This window comes from the organism of the source record quoted next, unplaced genomic scaffold (assembly GCF_019419815.1).
Source record: "Pyrus x bretschneideri cultivar Hongxiangsu unplaced genomic scaffold, Pyrus_bretschneideri_v1 Contig17, whole genome shotgun sequence".
Classification (NCBI taxonomy): Eukaryota; Viridiplantae; Streptophyta; class Magnoliopsida; order Rosales; family Rosaceae; genus Pyrus; species Pyrus x bretschneideri.
The window spans coordinates 7,377,358-7,397,988 of record NW_025999468.1 but is presented as its reverse complement, the minus strand read 5'-3'; the positions used below and the strand labels follow the sequence as shown (position 1 = coordinate 7,397,988).

Below are 20,631 nucleotides of genomic sequence, written 5' to 3'. Positions count from 1 at the left end.
CAAAATCTCCCACCTATTAAAATCCTAACACATCTTTGGTATTTTTACCACACCTAGACATGTGCGGACTTTTTAAAAATTGTAATTGACTACCCTGGATTTTGATGTATTATTTAAAATCCTAAATCCTAAATCCTAATTTGACTACACTATGATATTAAAATCTTATTAATTAACTAGTATTCCTCTTCATTTGTAAGTGAGAGGTCTTAGGTTAAATTCTCGCCAAAGGCGAATTTGAACAATATTATTATTAGCCCATTATGAAGCTAAGTCATTCCTCCTTTCTTTTAGTGTAGATAATATCGTTTTTTAAAAAGAAAAATCTTATTAATTAACTATATCTGTACCTTAAAGTCTATTCAAATCCAATAAAATCCTAATTTAAATGCACCTATTAATTTTTAAAAGAATAGTGTTATTCACGCTTCCTTTTTATTTCCCACACAACCTTGTTAGATTTTATCAATTAATATTCTTCAATTCACTCGATACGGCGGTAAAAATTTTAGAGGAATGTGTGAGAGATAAAAATAAATGGGCTTTTTAACCGAAATGGTTCATGGATTTGCATTACTCATTACTTTGGTCTCTAAGATTTAAAATCGATCGAATTGGTCCCTGAGTTTGTCTACAATCAATCATTTTGGTCCTTCGTGAAAAATTTTCATAAAATAAGGACAAAATGACAAAAATACCCTCAACTTTTGTCAACTCATTTTGGCCTATTATTTATTACATTGAGGGTAATTTTGTCATTTGAATCTTTATTTAACATAATTTTTCACCTAATGACCAAAATGATTGATGATGAACAATCTCAAGAACTACTTCTATTGATTTCATATCTTATAGAATAAAGTGAAGAGTTAAGCAAATCTCAATAACCATTTTGGCTAAAAAGTTAAATAAATGTGCAGATAACACCACCTTTTTAAGGAAAGAGATCCTCCTCGGATGTTTTCCACCAAGGCCACCGGATCAAGTGATTCGGGCTTTTGAAATTTCATCCAACAGCCCATTTGTTTTGATCATTTAAAAGTTATAATAATTTTTTACCGTTGGATGAAATTTTAAAAACCCAGATCACATGATCCTTTGGCCTTGGTGGAAGAAATCGCAGTCCAAATCTTTAAATGCTAAAAAAAAAAAAAGTTGTCTAAACCCTAAAACCCCCGTTGAGTGAAGAGAAAAACTTCATCTTTCAGCTTTAGCTTCCCTGAAGCTCTCCTCTCTCTCGCCAATGGCGGTAAGTAATTTATTTTCCATCTGTTTTTCTGGGTCATTTTTTTGTAACTTCTAGCTAATTAGGGCGCATACTCTAAAATTTTCTAGTTTCTCTTTAAAATTACGATCTCGACGAGTATTTGTTCGTGCTTTAAATTTCTTCTGTTGGGGGTTTCGGTGCAAGATTTTAACAAGGGGGTTGCGTTTTCCTTTTCTGCAACGAAAAGGTCAAAATCTTCCTTCCCTGATTTAATTTTGGTCAATATTTGGAGATCTGTTAGGATACTGGATTCTGGATTTTTCTAAACTTTTCGAATGCAACAATATATTTGGGCTAAAAGCTTAGTAGTTGATGAATAACTTCTGAGCTTTCAATGGTTGATTTGATGGTAGATGTAAATTCAGCTGTTGAATAGATTAGATGGAGTTCTCTGAATTGTAATACTTTTGTTTTTGTGCAAAATGCAGACAATACCAGTTAACCCCAAACCTTTCTTGAACAATCTGACTGGAAAGACTGTCATTGTGAAACTTAAATGGGGAATGGAGTACAAAGGTATATTTTTATTTACGTTTCCGGGAGAAAAAAAAGTTGACTCCTGTGCTTCAAAAATTTATTAACATGCCATTGGTGCATTTCTGATCCTCTTTGATCGTGCATCTTTTCAGGCTTCCTTGTCTCAACAGATGCCTATATGAACTTGCAGGTACTACTTTCAAATTTGAACTCTTTTTCTATACAAATTGTGAACAATTATCTTAGCTTCCTTTTTACCTTATTTTTTTTTCGCGAAGAAAAATTCTGGTATAATGTTTAATGTATGAAATCTTATATGCATAGCTGGCCAACACCGAAGAATATATTGATGGACAATCCACTGGAAATCTGGGAGAGATTTTGATCAGGTGAGTTCTCAGGAATTCTTTGAACCACTTAACTGTAATTTTCCTTTAGAATTCTATTGTTGGAATGTGCCTTATATTTTTCTTTTCATTTACTTTTGCTAGTTTTTTTCTGACACATTTATAAGTTTTTGATTTTCTCGGAAAAGATATATCCCAACTAATGTCTAGGATCTACATATGGCGTCAGGAGCAAAGTTTTGGGTAAATGTTGTTCTGTGTACTAAAGAGTCTACTGAGATAACTGTGAGCACCCTGGAATTAGGAAGTTGTGACCATATGATGATAGGATATAATGCTATGGAAAAATTTAGGTCGCGTTTGGCTTTGTTTTTTGCAGAAGTGGTTTTACTCATTTTGACTTTGGCTTTTTTAAAGTTTCACTGAAGGCCTAAGTGATTCTGTTGTATTTCAAATAAAAATCACTTCCAAGGAGAAGCACCTATCATTATTAGTTTTAAACTTTTTCTACACTCTCTAGAAGTGACTTTGGCCCGCCATAATCACTCATAAATGAGCCCCTAACGGGTTCACTCTGACAAAGTTGAGGACCAGCGATTACCGTTTGTAGTTAACCATGGCCCTGAAAAGGTGCAAAAGCCTGGACCCCGTCATTTATTTTTCTAAGGTGATAATATAGATATATAACCAGCGCAACTTGGGCTAAAAGCCTAGAATTTACGAATTTTCAATGCTACTAGAATGTGTTTACTTCTTGGCGCATATGTTGTATAGCTGCAAATGAACTGAATATATAGTATAAATTGGGAACAGCTCCTCGATGGATGCATGCTTTATATGCTATCTTCTCTATGTCATATTGGAGATTTCTGATTTTTAATTCTTCCTTTTTACTGGGTGGAACTTTTGTGAGTTTGGCAACGAGCCGCCACACATCAATACACAACAGATTATTCAAGTTCACAGTTTTTCTCTAGTCAATACAATCTGTTTCCTTTCATAAGTTTTTTTTATGTTTTGTTGCATAGAAAAATGTTCCAAGCATCACATACCAATGATACCATGTAAACAAACGATGCATTCATTAAGGTAAAATACGAAGCTAACACTTCACCTGCTCTCTTCTGCAGGTGTAACAACGTTCTGTATCTTCGTGGGGTGCCAGAGGATGAAGAAATTGAAGACGCTGAACGGGACTGAGACGAGCAGTAAGGTTTGGTTATGAAAACAGATATTTAAGTAATCAAGATTTTATCTCTGCTATTGTTGTTTAGGTGCATTGTATGGAGTGGTAATGCCGGATGTTTGATTTTTGACATATGGTTCGTAAAAGTTGAATGAACCATTCGTTTCATGTAACAAGGCTCGTATCGTTGGAAGTTGGAAATGAAAAACCTTTTTAGTGATTTACTGCACCCAACTGGCGCATTTGGTCGTGTTGATGTTCAGACTAGCATTAAAATGGCATAATCCACTCTCTTCTTTCTTTGGATTGGAGATGAAGATTCATCCATTAGCAAGAGTGCATCATGGCAGGACAACTACCATTCCAATTAGGGACGGAAATTTAACCGTTAAACCCGTTCCGCGGTAGCTGCCCAGAATGGGACAGCTCCCGTAAAGTGGAAATGGTTATCTCCACCAAACAACGTTTCCCATGCTTGTGGACCAAACATTGTGAAAAAATCGCATGCTTGCTTGCTGCTCAAGATATATTCCGAAAAACAAATGTCACCCTATCGCCTTTGTTTTGAAAACTGTTAGTCGTTGATGCACGTGGAATCCAAAACACTTGGAAAGAAATATCATCGATCATTCCAACTTCCTATCGAAAATCAAACTTTACTTCCCTGATATTAGGTTATTGATTGAACCAAATTTTCTAGCCAACAAGAATCTTTGCGTTTTGCAAGCGTCCCCAGCAACATCTTACGGAGGCCGAACATTTTTATTCAGTGCCATCCAAGTGCGCTTTCAGAAGGCAACATCGTATTACAATCCGTAAGGAGTTGATATTACACAATAGTTATCAAGCTTCTTGCTTGTCTGTGAGGACTATCTGAATACGTACCTCCAGGTTTGCTTGGTAACGTTGGCGAAAGATGACCTGGTCTGAACTCTGAAACGACGCGCAGATTTTTGAGATTGCAAAATGCCGGTGATACTTGGACGTTGTTTGAAGGAGTTTTCGTAACTAGTAAAGAATTACCTGCATTTCCCAGCTTCAGAAACTCAGAGATCTTACATCCTAATGGCAAACTTGTGTATCACAGTAATCCATAAATGAAAATACGATTGACTCTTAAAGGTTAAAACTTGATCAAACAAGGATTTGTATACATAAAATAGAAACAGTAATTGCCTAATACAGCATTGCATTAAAAAACAAGAATTTATGAAAGTTTCAGATTGCTTACGCGGATTGTTACTTTTATTCGTGAGGATTCAACTGCGGAAAAAGTTCCAATATGTGCTCCGGCATGAAATCGTGCCTTGTCAAGATCCCAACAATTGGAGGCCTCTGCAAAATGTAAATGATTTAGAACAATGTTACGACATTATAGGGGAAGCTATGAGTAAGTTGGCATTTCACCTTCTTTTCGCATTAGAAGCAGAAATGGTATGTCAGAAGAATACATATCAGAGAGACAGAGAGAGAGATGGAGATTTACCCCTGGTGTCTTAGGCACCACCAGCAAGTGCCTGAGGCCAGGCGCCCGAAAGAAAATAGCAGCTTTAGCAAGGGACATTGTTTCAACTACGGTGTATGGGGAGGTATTAGTAATGGGATGGAGGTCAAGATACAGTTCCATCTCTTCCTCCTGAATGTCCAAATCCTCCAGCTTGATTCCCTTGCCTAATCCTGCCTTTCCAAAATCATGTGCTCTGAACCTACTCGTAACATCTGACCCAATCAACACCCTTTGCTTTGTAAAATTCTTTCGTTTAAGCAATACAAGCAAATGCGATCTCAAAACCAGCCCACACAAGTCTGCAGAATTTGAGAAAGGTGGTTCATCAATCACGGGGAACCCATTATGCGCTGTTGTTTTGAGCTCGTGTAATATATTCCCCACTTTCTCAACCCTGGAAAATGAAATTAAGGGCCAAGAAACAACATCACTTGCAACCAAGTTTCTCATGTATGGTTCTGCATGCGCCTCCATGTACGGTAATCCCTTCATTCTTATAATTTGGTCATAGACACCCTTGTTGAAACAATCCGCCACAGATTTCGAAATAAGCAGAACTAGCATCATCAGTGGAAGCATTAGAAGATTATTTGTAAGCTCAAGAAGTATGACACAGAGAGAAACAGTCATTCTCATGGTGCCACCAAGGAAGGATGCCGCTCCAAGGAGTGCAAAGAAACCCCCATCAAGATCAGAGTGAGAACCAAGGAGGGTCCCGACTACACGCCCATAGGATGACCCAGCAAGTATAACAGGGATGAAGAGCCCAGAGGGAACAGCAATACCATAAGTAACAATGCCCAGGCAGTACACGGTAACAAAGAAAACAATGAGAGTGGAAAGCCGGAACTCCCCATCAGAGCTAGAGCTTAAAAGGTTGCGGATAGCATTATCATTGGTATTGAAGAAGAGTGAAGCAAGGCCATTGTAGTGGTTAGGTGGACACTGAAAATTCTTGTAGTTTCCAGAGCGACCTATGGTGGGGCACTTGTCCTCCAGGTGATGGGGACAAGGAATGCAGTGTGAAAGCCATGGGAGGCCGTAAGAGCAACAAGAAGTCAAAAAGGAAATGGCAACGGCGAGCAGAATTTTACTTGAAGGACCACTCCTGCATATCATTTGCAGTAATCAGAAACAGTAGAAACTACATTTTCATCATTTTAGGTGCATGTAAAGTTCCATCCTATAAAAATATTTGAACAAGTTTGAAAGCTAACATATGTAGCACTAAGGAGAAGACAAAATGCAAACCTTTGGGTTATACAAGACGAAATTGCTTTGCGCGTAACTTTCTATGTCAGTGAGTTGCTATAGTGTTGTATAGTAAGAAATTTGACGATCTTATAAATTGAGTTTTTAGAGCCTACTTGTTTATGATGCGATAAGTTTGAAGGACTTTGTCCACAAGGAAATTGTAAAGGCTTCCAAATATGCCTCCGATAACTCCAAGGGATATGATTGCCAGCAGATCGCCGCTGCTATAACTGACCTTTGCTGAATTGACATCAAACATTATAAGACCTCCTTCCCCGAATAGCCCACATTTTCCACCCTTGCATAACTGTATGAAGCCTCTTAACAGTACCGCTACTACAGCTGTTGTGAAAAATGCCCTCCACAGAAGAGCACTCCTCCACCTAAAAGTTTTTCATATAAGAAACAAAATTTACTCCTCAACAGAAGGATGAAGAAAACATCAAGTTTTCTACTGAATATATGTATATGAATATTTTATCTATACACACACACACACACACACACACATATATGTACATATGAGAGAGAGAGAGAGAGAGAGAGAGAGAGAGAGAGTTAACCATGAAGCTGCTTCTTCTAGTGCAAAAAGGACCCCACCAACTGGGGCACGGAAGGCAGCTGCAACACCAGCAGCAGCACCGCAGGTAATCAGATCCCTTCGGTCACGGTCATTTTTGTAGAACCTGAGACATTTCCAGGTAAGGTGATACTTGCGAGAGCCACCCTGTCCGAGCAAAGAGGCTATGCAAGCGCCAGAGTGAACCATAGGTCCTTCCTTACCCAAAATAAATCCAGCAGCTACTCCAAATATAGAACCAAAAATCTGCCAAGTTGAGACTAAGTACTTATTACAAAATATAATACCTAAACCATTAGTAAAATTTTACTTTTATTGCATCACATAAAAACAATAACGGATTTAGAAGTAGCTCTCCTTCTGGGTTTCGGTTCACTTCACCAAGAACTTCATATTTGTCCTAGTGATAAAAGAAAGTAGAACATCGCTCTGAGTAGGTAGAACATCTCTCTCATCTTCTAACATTACAAATCCTATATCCACAAGAACATTCTACACATGAGTAACGCTAAAGATGGAATCCATTTTGCAAAACCAAATCCCAGATTTTGGTACCAAATAACGTAGTAGTGTCTCATTCACCACATCATTTGATGAGCAAAACTTGGGAAACATTTTGGTAACTAGTTATATCGTTTACATTCTATGAAATGCACTCACACAAACCTTTATCTATCTATTGGATGTAAAAACTGCATCGTAGTGTGAGTGAGAGATTAAAAGAAAGAGCGAAAGAGAGCTGCTTTCAGTCTGCCACTCACCTTTACAAAGAGGGTACTTGGAGCCAATATAGAATGAGCATCGACTCCATTTAGATATGCTTTAACCTCAGGTATGCCAGAGCCTGCTGCTGCCGGGGCAATGTAAGCACAAAGAGCTGCAGCACCAGCAGCCAAGGTCATGTTACAACAAACGAATGCTGCAAATGCCTGATAATACCTGCACTGGAGTTCACATAAAAACGTAGTTACTCAGATATATAAAACATGTATGGAATATCACACACATCAATAAGGCAAGTAATCAGCAAAAGAAACATAAAAATAAACGTAAAGGATGCATTTCAGCAGTAACAAATTATGTGAACATTGTCAGGGTCAGATTAACCACAATTAGGGTATCCCAAAAAAAACCCTATAGATAGGCGCACCTGGAACGATATAAAGACTCTTTTGCAACGAAAAGCAAAAAAAAGGAGGGGGATGGGAGTGTGTGAACTCAAATAGTAATCGGGTGAGTAGAAGCCAGGCTTACTTGTCCTGAAGCATGAGGTTGTTGGTAAGCAGAAGTTTGAAACCAGCTATATTCTCGACAGCTAGGTTATTGAAGAAGCCGACTAACCCAGTGCTTAAACCAATAAGCAGCACAAGTGCCCATTTGAGGCAAACGTACTGAAATATCTCACCCTTCGTTCTAGACCTCCAGTCCTGCTTAAAAAGATCATTCTCAATAATCCTACAAGAGTGCGAAGATAAATAAGTGAGGCTCCTCGAGAATATACGATAATTTCAACAATTATGTTTTCAACAAGCCTTTAAAATCCACAAATAAGCTCCAACGCAATTTAGTATGGCGTACGTCTATAAAGTTTTAAATGTGAACGAACTAGCACCGTGGCTGACAGGAAACTGTTCTTTGATGAGATGCAAAACGGTTCTTATGGTTGGCACGATGTTTTAATTAATTTAACAAAAACTTCCAGGTGAAATTGAGAACTTCATGCAATTGTTCTTACTTTCACAGTTTCTAGTTTACATACACACTCCAACATACACTGATGTGCTACATTTTCACATCCCTTTCTTTGAAGGTGATCAGCATCGGCATCGTATATTATTTCTTTCATTAATTGGTCATATTTTCAAAACCAACACCAACACCAACATGGCTCAAAACGAGAATTTTCTGTCTTCTGCCAAGTGCCAACCAACAAAACATGATGAATGAATGTCACCAAAATAAACAAATAAATATATTATGTACAAGTGAAAACGGCAATATATCCCAAAACAGAAGATAACATTGAAAAAAACACAATCCAACTCTATTTGGTTTGTGTTTCGAAACCCGAAACAACGCACAAAAAACATGTAAGATTCAAAGTTTGCTTCTTTCCCCTTCTGGAGATTATTTCCTGTCCATTTTCTCCCCTCCTTAACTAATAAAAAATTCTTATTTCCAGAAAACAGAAAGAGAAAGAGAAAGTAAAAAGATTAAAAGAACTCACTCGTAGTCAAGGCTTTCAATGGGAGAGAGATTGGCACCAACAATGGCAAGCTGAGAGGTCGTGTTTCTCCTCCTATTCCTCTCAAGCAGTGGCTCCCTCAACCCCCCTCGTTCTATTTCTATACTCTTTTCCTCCTCCAATTCCATCCTCTCTCTCTCTCTTGATGTTATGTGCAGTTCATCAGCTCTCTCTCTCTCTCTCTCTCTTCGAACAAGAAATCTCTCTGAGAAATGAAAATACTAGATTTTCTCGAAAATTTGATTAGATTTTGTCACGTAAACATAAGAAATTGTTAACGTAAACAGACATCCAACATTGATGAAGATAAGGACAAGGTTTTATGAGGTAACCACGGGACAGCAATGCTATTCCGTCTTTGTCATGGAGTTGCCAACCCTATCTTCTCTCTATATTTTTTTCATCCGTTTCATTATGGACTGCATGAATCCATTGGCCCACGGAACCGGTGTTTCGTATTAGAATAGTCAAAACATATGAATTTGACAGTCATTGCCGGGATATTACTTGTTATTCTACCGGTGAATTTGTTCGACATATATGAATGACTAAACACTCATTAAATTGAGTAAATTTTTTTTAAATGATGTTAAAAATAATGAACGACAATGATTATCATGTTTGTCAAATAAAATGATGTCAAGTCGTTGTTATAAAGAGAAATGGCTCAAGCCGTTGCCTAATTAAACGATTGTCCTTTATATTAATTTTACTGCATCTAGTGCAATTCAATTTTTCTATCATTCATATCACAATGAAGGTTGATATGAAATGATGTCAAATCAAAAGTGATATGTAACGCTATTTTTTTCACCCAAAATTTTGTCACACGCAAGTATTTTATTTTATTTTTTTTAACAAACGATATTATTTACATTAATGAGTGGGGGAGTGGGCTAAGCCTCACAATGGGCTAATACTAATATGATTCAAATTCTACACATTACTTGAAATGCACGGCCACCTCGAATATGAGTACCCCCAATTTATTTGCTTCTCCCTTTATTCTCTTCTTTTTCCTTTGCTTCGGAAAAGGGTATTCTTTGTCCCCAGAATCAAAGTTTCCCTATACTTACATATTTGAAGTTCGCAATCAATTAAAACAACATTCATTTCCGTCCCAACCTAAAACGCTAACCGCGGCAATCTTTGTTGGTGGATTGTTCATTTTGGTGTGACCAAGCTATGGCAGAAGAAGAAGTCAACAGCTCTTTAGAGTATGAGCCGACATGGGTGGTTGCATTTGTTTGCTTTGTCATTGTTCTGCTCTCTCTTTGTGCCGAGCGTGCTCTTCATAAACTCGGAAAGGTATCCAAACATTGTTCCCTCCTCTCTTATCATATTTGCAATCATTATAACACTTGAAATCTTTCTGTTTTTTCTCCCTCCCATGCTGGAAAATGCTTTCCACTCCCCATTCCCCCCGGCGTGCCACCTCATCTGAACTGTTCACAACAAATCTAACATCACCAACAGTTCCTGAAACTATATTAGCAAATACAATCATTAACAAATCTGATAACTGAATTAGCCTAGATCCTTTAGTATTGGGATCAGTTTGATCACAAGGTTCATGATGATGATGATGATTCAGAAGTAGTGCTAACATCACCTACGTAAAAAGCTCAACATTGCTAGAATTCTACAAGTATTGACAGCTTGAACCAGGACCCTGGGTAAGGAACATAGGTAATGGGTCAAAAGAAGTAATAGAACGATGATAAATTAGATTTAACTTAAGTGATCCCTAGCAGTAGCGGTGGATGGAGTTTGTCTTTCATTGTTCCCTCATCGGTACTTGGAGAAAAATAACCTTTTGTCATCGGTTCCACAATAATAAGTAATAACAGTAGGCTAGTTCTTCATCGTCTTCAGTCATCACCATACTGCTTCTTATTCAATCTATAGAATTCTTAGCAGCTGGTGAATATGGAAATATGTGAATAAGCAGGAATGTATTGACAGGTGATAAATGCAATGCATATACGGAGGGCGGGAACTTATTTAATCGATAAATATTTGTCACAAAAGATGCACGTAGCATTGATAAGCTGCGAGACATGTCCAAAATCTTGAAAAGTGATGTTTTTCCTACTTTCAAATTATTGACAGACAGAGTCACAGAGTACTCTTAGCTCTGTTTTTGGAAAGTTGAACTTATCTATAGGACAATTCTTCAAGGGGTTATTTGGGCACATCAAAAAAATTTCAACTAGTTTGCTGTTTGCTGTTTGTTTTAATGTTTTTATTTATTTATTTATTTTTGTCTGGAAATTCAGTACTTAAAGCATGAGAAACAAGATGCGCTGTTTGAAGCCCTACAGAAACTAAAAGAAGGTCTCTCTCTCTCTCTCTCTCTCTCTCCCTCCCAACATATCATTTCATTCTTGTATCTTGACCAATTAGATGGATGGATCATAAATTAAGAATGCCTATATACTTTACTAACACTAATCATTGTGTTTCCTATCGTTGAAACAGAGTTGATGCTTTTAGGGTTCATTTCCCTTCTACTAACTGTATCTCAGCGTTCCATAATCCGCATATGCATCCCTTCTAATCTAGCAAATCACATGCTTCCATGCAAGAGGGAAACTTCTGAGGGAAACAATAATGCACATTACTCTCTTGATCAATCTATAAACAATCGGCGGCGGCTTTTGTCTGCAGATACAAATTCAGACCATTGTCTGCAAAAGGTACTGTATTGTTAGTGCCTTATACATTTTACCACCACTTTTAATGCTTGTAATATGAGTTCGGTGTATGCGCGCGCGCATTCCGCTTTGTTGACAGAGAAAGTTACAGGACAATGCATGCTTTTTTCTTTTTCCTTAGGGGAAGGTTCCGTTGTTATCATTGGAAGCACTACATCATCTACACATCTTCATCTTTGTATTGGCAGTTGTGCATGTGATCTTTTGTGTCACAACTATGGTTCTTGGAGGGGCAAGGGTAATGCTTCTTTCAGAATCTTTTTACTATTTGGATGATTATCTAAATGTGCTTGATACAACATGGTGTCCTATTCCAGCTCTTTATGGTTTGGGACCTTTCAGTTTGTATAGTGCTGCAATGGATATGGTTTGTATCTCTGCGTTGTAACACATACGGTTTACCATATGTAGGTACGTCAATGGAAGCACTGGGAGGATTCTGTTAGGCAGGATACTAGAAAATCTGGTAAGGGTAATTATGAAATTGGATTTCCAAGTATATTTTAGCCAATCCAAGTGCTTGTATCCGCTTTGTATGATTGAATATACGCTACCCTATGCAGATCCAACTAGTCATGAAAATGTGCATGCTCAACGCCAACAGCAAGAATTCTTCAGTAAACGAGGAGTAGGATATTGGCGAAGAGCAGCTATCATAGGTTGGGTGGTGAGTTTGCTATAGTTTTGTTGTTGGAGATTATGGACTCTTTATGCATGGTTCTCAACATTCCTTGTTGCCTTATATTATTTCCTATATAATATGAAGGATTAAGATACCTGATAACACTCAATTTAATGTACTTTCCTAGATATCATTCTTCAAACAATTTTATGGTTCTGTCACCAAGTCGGACTACATTGCATTGCGACAAGGGTTTATCAAGGTTAATATCTCCTTCTTGTTTCCATGTGGTTCACATATCAAGGTTAAAGTTTCTCCCGTGGGCATGTCATTACGAAAAATGTATGGGACTGACTTGGTTTCGTTTCAGGAGCACTTCCCTAAGAATCCTCGATTTGATTTTCACAAATACATGATGCGGACACTTGAAATTGATTTTAGAAAAATTGTTGGGATAAGGTAATGCCTGGCTGTTGAGGTTTTGTTGTTGTTCTTGTTAAGCAGCTCAGCTGCGTATATAGATGAAGATCCTTTCGTGGCCGGAGCTGTGTATTAAGATTAGGTGGAATTTGATTGTCGACTAATATAGTAATACATATTCACTCAACCGTATGTATGTGTGTATGTATGTAGCTGGTACCTATGGCTCTTCGTTGTGCTATTTTTGTTGCTGAACGTGGAAGGTAAGCTCTTGTAATAAAATCTCAATTTGAGCTGAATTAAATATCTGAGTGAAGTACTTGACAATCTATATCTTCGAATGTGCAGGATGGCATACCTATTTTTGGTTAGCGTTTTTGCCGCTGATTGTGAGTATTGCCTTAAGGTCCCTTAATTTTAAGTGGAACTGGAAATCAATAATTTCCTATTAATCTTGTTGAGTGACTTGGAGGAGATGATCGCATGTAAAATGATTAATGTTTGATATGGGATGACAGCTTCTGCTTCTTGTGGGCGCTAAGCTGGAGCACATAATTATCCGTTTGGCTCAGGAGGTTACGCAAGGGACGACAACACAGGGTGATCATGAAGCAGCCGCAAGAGTGAAGCCTTCAGACAAACACTTTTGGTTTAACAACCCTCGCATTGTTCTGAATTTGATCCACTTCATATTGTTCCAGAATTCATTTGAGATTGCATTCTTCTTCTGGATCTGGGTATGTGTGCACTATGCAATGCATATATCTTACAATTCTTCCAGATTTGGATCTGCGTATGACTGACAGTCAAGATTCACTTGTTTGCAGACCACGTATGGATTTCATTCATGCATCATGGAGAAGTTGGGGTACATCGTGCCGAGACTTATTATGGGGTAATGGAATTCTGTAAGGAAACAATTCGACATAATATAGCAACTTGTGTACTTAATTACTCTCATCTCATGGTTCCATCACCGTATGCAGTGTGATTGTTCAAGTGCTTTGCAGTTACAGCACACTACCCTTGTATGCAATTGTCAGCCAGGTAAGCTCTCTCTCCGTCTCTCTCTCACTGCTTGTTTTGTTTTTCCTTGTCTTTTTCATTTCATTTGTACAGTAAATAATATCTTCCGTTTGGATGATTCAGATGGGTAGCATGTACAAGGAAGGAATGTTTGATCAAAATGTACAACAATCTATTGGTTCGTGGTTGGAAGATGCAAAAGACAAGCAAAACAAAACAGACAACGACGAATCTCTATCACAGAGAACACAAATGCACAACATGATGAATACAAAGTTATCTCAAATTGATATTGTACAACAAGAAACAGCTGCTAACGAAACAACTACAACTTTGCCAGTTTCATCCTCTCAACTTTGTTCATGATTTTTTTTTTAATTGCCTCTTTTGTTCATTTAATTTGCATGTAACCATATACTTAACTATGTGTACAAACAACATATTTCATTGTCGAAATTTACTTCTACGTACAAATTCAAACCAAAAAAATGTAAATTAGTATTTCTAGCATTAAACTGATCAAAGAGAAAACTAAAAGCATATTCCTTCAACCTTACAACGGCAATCTCACTATGCTAAAACAACCATCAATTTCTTGAATAATGTCCATAGTGCATACCGAGAGAATTGAACTATAGAACCTGGGACATTTGATTAATTTCATCTGTGAAAACAAATCTTTCTTTGATTAATAAATATACCAATGATAAGTCAATAGTCAAAATCCTCATATCATAATTTTTCATTGATAATAAGCCAAAAGATAGATACTCAAACGTATAATGAGCAGAAAAGTGAGTAAAAAATATCCAAACCTCAAGAATAGAATTGTATTACACCAAAGATGCATGCTTAATTAAAAGTCCTGCCAAAGGAAAGTCAAAAACTAAAAGTTGAAATTTAACAAAAGATTTAGTGCTCAAAGAAGTAACGAATACAATTAACCTATTTTATAAGAGTGCATTTTTGCTCACCACCATTTAGTGTGGTGTATGCTCGTCACCATATTTATCATTATTAGATGAGTTTGAATTTTGAGATTTGTGCTTATCAACTATACGAATCTCGAAATTCAAATTCATCTAACGGTGTAAATAAGGTGGTGAGCATACACCACACTAAATGGTGGTGAGTAAAAATGCTCCCATTTTATAATGAATCCAATTCATAAATATTTGGAGGGTAGGTTCTTCCCAACGGATCAGGATCCTCTCCTGATCTAAGGATGAGGATCCTCCTGACCAAGGAGTGTGAGCCGTTGGATGAAAATTTAACGGCTATAAACAGGGGGTCATTTTAAAGTTAAAATAATTATAACCGTTGGATTTTCATCCAACGGCCCACACTCCTTGATCATGAGGATCCTCACCCTTAGATCAGAAGAGGATCCTGATCCCTTCCCAACAACACATCCAAAATATATTCTTTAATAGATTTAATTCATTCCATACATAATCGTGCTAGAATTATTGTGTTGTCCTCTTTGTGTTTTTCTTCTCCGAATAAATATGGAACCAAACCTATATATGAACTGTCAATCCAATTCAATACACAAAAACCAAATTAAAAATCAAGAAGTACAAACCAAGCATTATCAAAATGGGTAAAACTTGGACATTGCTCATATGCAGAGCAAAGTACAATTTGCCCTACCAACTTGTCGAACACAAAAATACACAGATTTGAACTTTTACCTCGACGAAAGTGAAAAATCTGAACAATCTGCAGCAGAATGAATAGGGCCAGCGACGGAGAAAACCCAGTTGAGAGAGAAAGACTACATAAATACCGCTAAGAAAACCATAATATTTTCAGATAGTCCATTAGCTAGAAAAATCATAACACTCATGGCAGACAAACCCAGAAAAATACATATTAATGAGTTATACCAGAATTACTAAAACTTGACAGTAAAAGATTTTATTTACATGGACAGTTTGTATCCGGAAACTATATAACTTTAAGTATGTTTTAGAAGGTCAATTTTTGTTCTTATCCATAATGTAGTACAATGTTTGAAATCTCGATGTGAAATTTTATCTGGGCATGTAATCACAAATTTTATAGCCAAACAGCATATATAAAAACAAAAAAGTGCAGAAATTTTGAATGACACCACATCTAATTCAATTATAATAGCCTTGCATCTCAAATGATTCAGGTATGGCTTGCCACCTCTAATTCGATTGTAATAGCCCAGCATCTCAAATGATTCGTGTATGGCTCACCACGTCTACCCAAAGTGTTCATACATTTATATACTTGTAATGTAATTCCAAGCCAAAAAAAAAAAGTAATAAAATAGCAGCAGATAGAGAATATAATGTCCAGATCTCTCAATGGTCTGCATAGCTGGTAGAGCCTTCAGCGACAAAGTGTTTAGATTTCTGCGTACAATCCAATAATATCAATCAATTTTTCTTCTGTATTTAAAGTAATTTCATCCCAAAAAGCAACATAGCGAACCTGCATCCATACCGTCGTACTCGTAAGAATATATAACTTCTGTAGCTAATTAGTAATACGGCTACCATTTAAGGAACAAAAATGAAATTTTTTTCTCACGTAAGGGACCATACCAGCACCCGAATAAATCGAGGGTTTTTACAAATCCAAAACTATAAAAAATGAGAAATAAATTAAAAGTTGAGATCGATGAACACCGTACCTTGAAAACGGTAAACATGCAGAACTCTTCGAGACCGATCCCAATTCGCTGGCCGTAGACTAACGACACAGAAGAACATAACCTTCCATCCTAGTTTTATAAGTTTCTCAGTAAACAAAAAAGGCAAAAAGATTGAAAGAATCGTCATATGTCAGGTATCTTTCCTTTGAGATACAAATAATTGACATTAGCAAAAGAAAAATGGACTTGCAAAAATATAAACCTTCTTGAGCTGGGGTGACATTCTTGATTTTCTCTTGATGACTTGCACGTCCAAAAATCAGGGGTCCGGAAAACCTTCAAAATGATAAATAAAAAAAATTATGTCCTCCATATCATATCATATAACGTAGTAACAAAAGAAGCAATGCAAAACAGTCTCTAAGAACCAAGTTAGCATCCATAGGCACACCTCAACAGTCTCAAGAATTTTGTTCCAAGTATAGTGTACCTCAAGTCTAGTTGAGAAGACCAATGAACTTAACGAAACTGTAATGAGCCAGTAAGTTTACCTCAAGTCTAGTTGCAGCATTGGATATTTTGATTTAAAATTTGATATTATGAAGACACTGTCCTAAAAATATTAAAACCAAAGTTACATTTAGGTCTGTTAAGATAAATAACCGGAGCAATTATATTTTCCATGAAAAACTGTACTGAATTTAAGTCAGAAGCATGTACTTTTCTTCCTTCGTCGATTTTTACTTCGACTTTACTCTCGCAACTGTTTCCAGTACCGCCTAATCCACACAGAGATAGGTAAACAATGAAATTAGAAAGAATTACAACATATCGCATTTGAGACCGAATCAAGTATGCATCAAAACATTAGATCGCACTATATGTGCGCTAGCAACCCATGAATTACGATAAGAAATGGTTCAACGTAAAGGTTTCAAATTCCTTAAATAAAACTGAATCAAATCTTAAGAAATGGTTCAATGCCAAATAAAATTTGCTTAGTATTCAACTGCTGGCCAGCGACGCTGTAATTGAAACTTCCAGGATCAGTATAAGCCAAATTACCCTCCTAACGTTTCATAATTACCCTCCCAACCCAACTCCATGTGGTTGGCATTGTTGTAAATAAGATGAAATTGAATGACAAAGTTTTGACTGTAGCTAAGCTACAGTCAAATCATTCCTCAATTTTAGAATAGACGAGAAAATATGCCCGCGCGTTGCTGCGAGAACCTGTTGTTTCAGGTGTAATCGGATGAATAAAACACATTTAAGTTGAATAAATCCAACACAATTATCAACAAATAGGTTTTTTTTTTATGTACATTCAAGTGAGCTGGCATATAAACACATTGTACAATGAGTGGGAAGAAACTGAACGTCTCTGATTAGAAAGAGATGGTTTCCAAAAAAGTTATGTTTCCTTAAGAAACAGAAGAAACATTAGTTCACACAAAATTTCAGTTACCAAATCCAAAAAAGAAACAAAAAAACAAAAATGTGACTCTCTATATGGCTTTCTTACTACTCAAAAATATCCCTTAGTTAAAGCATGCCACACATCATCACATTGCTATTATATGAAGTATATTCCTCAGTGGCAAGTAATATACTCTCCTTAGCATGACCTCTCAATCCCCTATATCTCCCTAGAATCGTACAACCCATAAATACAGTGCCCCTTTAAAATCCAAGCATACATTAAAAATTCAACAATACAGTTACAAAATCTCTATAAATGAACATACCTCAAAAAGCCAACGGCCCAAGTGACACATTGCATGCACTCACATACACTGCGTGCACATACGCTCACACACACTGAAGAATGAACGCATTACATTCAGTTAGCACCATTCAACTTTAAAAGCAGTGAGACCTTCCAAAGGCACATCCTAACTGGCCTCGGTTCACATAACCAAATTGAGAACAGTTGAATTTTAGAAAAGTTGTAACCACAACTGAAAAACAAAATCAAAATGAACAGAATAAAATATCAGCAGAGCTTGAACACTAACATCCTTTGAAAACATGTGTTGGTTACATATAATATATATGCGCATAAATTAAGAAAATGACTTGAGTGCCCTAGCAGTAGTCTGCACGTTGAACCAAATCACTATTAGGTTAATTGTATTGATTCACGCATCTTTTATGTGCTAAATCTCTACTAAATTGCCCTACGAAGATGACATAAAACTAATTAAATTCCCAATATATCTGAGATATACAACTTTTAAAAGTGTGACAATATATGCAGCACCAGGATGTTGCAGAACTCACTGCCCCAATTTAAGATTCGGGTTTTATCCAATGTATCTATAAGCTTTAGATACATCTGAGAATTTTCTTTTCACAGTTGTTACTCTCATCATCTTTTGAGAGAGATAGATACAAAGGTTAAGATTACAATGGGGAAGAGTTACGAATCCCTCTAAAATACTAAAGAAAAACATACCTACAACGGAGTAAACAACTGTTTGTCTCCATAGCAGTTTCTCAGAGCATTTATGCTGTCAGAAAGATAGTGCTCCACTCCAGAAGGATGGACAAATTTACCAGATGGAAACTGACCCAAAGAAAACATAATTAAAAGTTAGCATCTGACGAACAATTAAGGTGATGCAAAAGGGCAACACGTGATGTGAAATTATTATACCAAAATATCCAAGGTCTGTTAATCTAATCACCCAATAAAACAGAATAGAAATTAAGCACAACAATATTAAAATTAAAAGGAAGGAATAATATGAAACCTTGTGCATAGAACGTTCGTGAGAATGAATCACAACAATCAGGGATGGACAAATCACAAAAGTGACAATTAAAGGGCACCTAACGGACACTCCCATCTCTCTCTCTGCAATCGCAGAAATCCCTCAGGTTTCAGGAAGCAAATGGAAAACGAAATGCCTCTTTACCTTCACAGAAAATCCTCTCATCTCTCTCTCACACTTGTCCCATCTCTCTGTCTGCAAATTGCAGAAAAGAAACCCTAAACAAATCCCTGAAATCTCTCGCCTAAATCCTCTCACATTTCTTTCCGACACCCCCTATCTCTTTCTCTCTTTGCAAAACCTAAACCAGATCTCCTAAATCCTATCTCAGACACCCGACATACAGCTAATAAGCCAAGATATTAAAGCAATCTCTACATAATACTTTGGAACAAATTAAGCAGAGAAATCAGTTTATAATCCCTATATACTGGAAAGAAGGAATCTTTGAAAGGGAGGCTTCCGGGTGGCATACAGAGATTTTTATTATAAGAAAAATGTAACCCTAATCCCATGTTAAGCAGAGAAATCACTTCATAATCCCTAAATGCTGGAAAGAAGGAATTTTTGAAAAGGAAGCTCACCACTGCAATCATAAGGCGTGACCAAAGACGGCTTCGAAGGCTGCAAAAAAAGGCCCAAAGAACAAAAAACCAGGGTCTCCCGAAACTGAAAACAGAACTAAATTAAACCACCACATGTAGAATCGCAGGCTACAAACTGGCATGGTTATGGTTCATCTGCTGCTACAATGACTTGGTTCATTTACTGCCACAATCGCAGTACCAGTTTCTATTGGTAGAATTATAGTAACAGTATATAGAAACAAAGAAATTATCTTTGCATCTTGCATATCAACAATCATAAAATGCATTAACCAATAAACTAAAAAATAAAAAACAAAAACAAAAAAACGTATGCTTTCCATTCAACAGAAAAAGTCTGCATAAAGATAAATTGGAATGATAAACATACAAAACTTCATTTTTCACTTCACAGAATTTGTTTGAAATCACTAATTACCATTAGAACAACTTCATAATGAAAAAAGATTACACTAAAATTTTAGAAATTGTTGCTTACCTATCTTCAGAAGCATCTTTTATGATTTCTAAACATTTTTCCAAAAAAAGTGGAAAGATGAATACAAACCTCCTCGGATGGACATGCTAATAGGATCATCCAGTTGACCATCAAATACTTCCAAAGATAATGACAGAAGTGGTGTCTCCATTACATGCTTCTCCGAGAGCCCCCTGTGAGAAAAAAGAAAAATAAAAATCAAAACTTGCCTTTGTCAAATAGGAAAACCCTTACAAACCACACAATCAGAAAAATTAAATACTTTTTTTCTAAAATTAGGACAGGAAAATAGAATGAGAGTGGAAAATCCTAAAAAATAAGAAAGAAAAAAAAAGCCAAAATTATAGATCTAGAGAAAAAATTACCCAAAGTTTCACTCAACACAAACATAAGGGCCAATGTGAAGGTGAGCATAGAGCCCTGCCTTCTGCATGGTCTTGAGAAACCTCACCAGATTATACCTCCCTTTAAAATTGTACTAAAGCCCAGCATAA

At 36.7% G+C, this 20,631-nt stretch overlaps 4 protein-coding genes across 16 annotated transcripts; 2 read left to right on the top strand and 2 right to left on the bottom strand.

Moving 5' to 3' along the window:
- The first annotated feature begins 1,111 nt into the window (after positions 1–1,111).
- LOC103946399 (probable small nuclear ribonucleoprotein F) lies at positions 1,112–3,506 on the top strand. The gene is made up of 5 exons (XM_048581789.1): positions 1,112–1,249; positions 1,696–1,783; positions 1,897–1,934; positions 2,069–2,133; positions 3,222–3,506. Exons 1-5 carry the CDS (start codon positions 1,244–1,246, stop codon positions 3,289–3,291), a joined length of 267 nt encoding a protein of 88 aa, XP_048437746.1. The 5' UTR covers positions 1,112–1,243; the 3' UTR covers positions 3,292–3,506.
- Positions 3,507–3,883: 377 nt separating this feature from the next.
- On the bottom strand, positions 3,884–9,166 carry LOC103946400 (chloride channel protein CLC-c). Of its 3 annotated transcripts, XM_048581724.1 has the most exons (9): positions 9,046–9,166; positions 8,846–9,006; positions 7,873–8,073; positions 7,380–7,557; positions 6,602–6,864; positions 6,152–6,421; positions 4,764–5,892; positions 4,509–4,612; positions 3,884–4,300 (listed from the first exon to the last, which is right to left on the bottom strand). In XM_048581724.1, exons 2-8 carry the CDS (start codon positions 8,989–8,991, stop codon positions 4,523–4,525), a joined length of 2,277 nt encoding a protein of 758 aa, XP_048437681.1. In that variant the 5' UTR covers positions 8,992–9,006; positions 9,046–9,166; the 3' UTR covers positions 3,884–4,300; positions 4,509–4,522. The 3 variants fall into 3 exon arrangements, with proteins under 3 accessions (XP_048437681.1, XP_009355373.2, XP_018502792.2); XM_009357098.3 differs by having other exon boundaries at positions 8,846–9,154; XM_018647276.2 differs by lacking the exons at positions 8,846–9,006; positions 9,046–9,166 and having other exon boundaries at positions 7,380–7,562; positions 7,873–8,015.
- A 779-nt stretch (positions 9,167–9,945) lies between these two features.
- Positions 9,946–14,104, top strand: LOC103946401 (MLO-like protein 13). The gene is made up of 14 exons (XM_048581721.1): positions 9,946–10,171; positions 11,143–11,200; positions 11,345–11,562; positions 11,702–11,818; positions 11,992–12,046; positions 12,144–12,247; positions 12,390–12,464; positions 12,573–12,661; positions 12,836–12,885; positions 12,971–13,011; positions 13,141–13,359; positions 13,450–13,517; positions 13,609–13,669; positions 13,772–14,104. Exons 1-14 carry the CDS (start codon positions 10,049–10,051, stop codon positions 14,012–14,014), a joined length of 1,521 nt encoding a protein of 506 aa, XP_048437678.1. The 5' UTR covers positions 9,946–10,048; the 3' UTR covers positions 14,015–14,104.
- On the bottom strand, positions 13,916–17,389 carry LOC125476030. 11 transcript variants are annotated; one of them, XR_007257392.1, is made up of 5 exons: positions 16,729–17,348; positions 16,317–16,613; positions 15,100–16,114; positions 14,464–14,513; positions 13,916–14,312 (listed from the first exon to the last, which is right to left on the bottom strand). XR_007257392.1 is itself a non-coding variant. In XM_048581723.1 (5 exons), the coding sequence occupies exons 1-5, from the start codon at positions 17,112–17,114 to the stop codon at positions 16,028–16,030; spliced, it is 351 nt and encodes a 116-aa protein (XP_048437680.1). In that variant the 5' UTR covers positions 17,115–17,349; the 3' UTR covers positions 15,752–16,027. The 11 variants fall into 11 exon arrangements, 2 of the variants coding, with proteins under 2 accessions (XP_048437680.1, XP_048437679.1); XR_007257393.1 differs by having other exon boundaries at positions 13,916–14,513; positions 15,100–15,179; positions 15,343–16,114; positions 16,729–17,343; XM_048581723.1 differs by lacking the exons at positions 13,916–14,312; positions 14,464–14,513 and having other exon boundaries at positions 15,752–16,035; positions 16,317–16,406; positions 16,540–16,613; positions 16,829–16,890; positions 16,998–17,349.
- Positions 17,390–20,631: the final 3,242 nt, after the last annotated feature.

Coding starts and splice junctions, on each gene's coding strand:
- LOC103946399 (XM_048581789.1), top strand. Junction 1,784..1,896: donor ATGGGGAATGGAGTACAAAG/GTATATTTTTAT, acceptor GCATCTTTTCAG/GCTTCCTTGTCTCAACAGAT. Junction 1,935..2,068: donor ATGCCTATATGAACTTGCAG/GTACTACTTTCA, acceptor TTATATGCATAG/CTGGCCAACACCGAAGAATA.
- LOC103946400 (XM_048581724.1), bottom strand. CDS start 8,991: ATGGAATTGGAGGAGGAAAAGAGTATAGAAATAGAACGAGGGGGGTTG. Junction 8,074..8,845: donor ATTGAAAGCCTTGACTACGA/GTGAGTTCTTTT, acceptor GCACTCTTGTAG/GATTATTGAGAATGATCTTT. Junction 6,422..6,601: donor CTAGAAGAAGCAGCTTCATG/GTTAACTCTCTC, acceptor AAAAACTTTTAG/GTGGAGGAGTGCTCTTCTGT.
- LOC103946401 (XM_048581721.1), top strand. CDS start 10,049: ATGGCAGAAGAAGAAGTCAACAGCTCTTTAGAGTATGAGCCGACATGG. Junction 12,886..12,970: donor TTTGTTGCTGAACGTGGAAG/GTAAGCTCTTGT, acceptor TCGAATGTGCAG/GATGGCATACCTATTTTTGG. Junction 13,518..13,608: donor GTGCCGAGACTTATTATGGG/GTAATGGAATTC, acceptor CACCGTATGCAG/TGTGATTGTTCAAGTGCTTT.
- LOC125476030 (XM_048581722.1), bottom strand. CDS start 17,114: ATGCGATATGTTGTAATTCTTTCTAATTTCATTGTTTACCTATCTCTG. Junction 16,614..16,828: donor ATGCTGCAACTAGACTTGAG/GTAAACTTACTG, acceptor ATCATTTTGAAG/GTTTTCCGGACCCCTGATTT. Junction 16,115..16,316: donor GCATGTTTACCGTTTTCAAG/GTACGGTGTTCA, acceptor GTATGGATGCAG/GTTCGCTATGTTGCTTTTTG.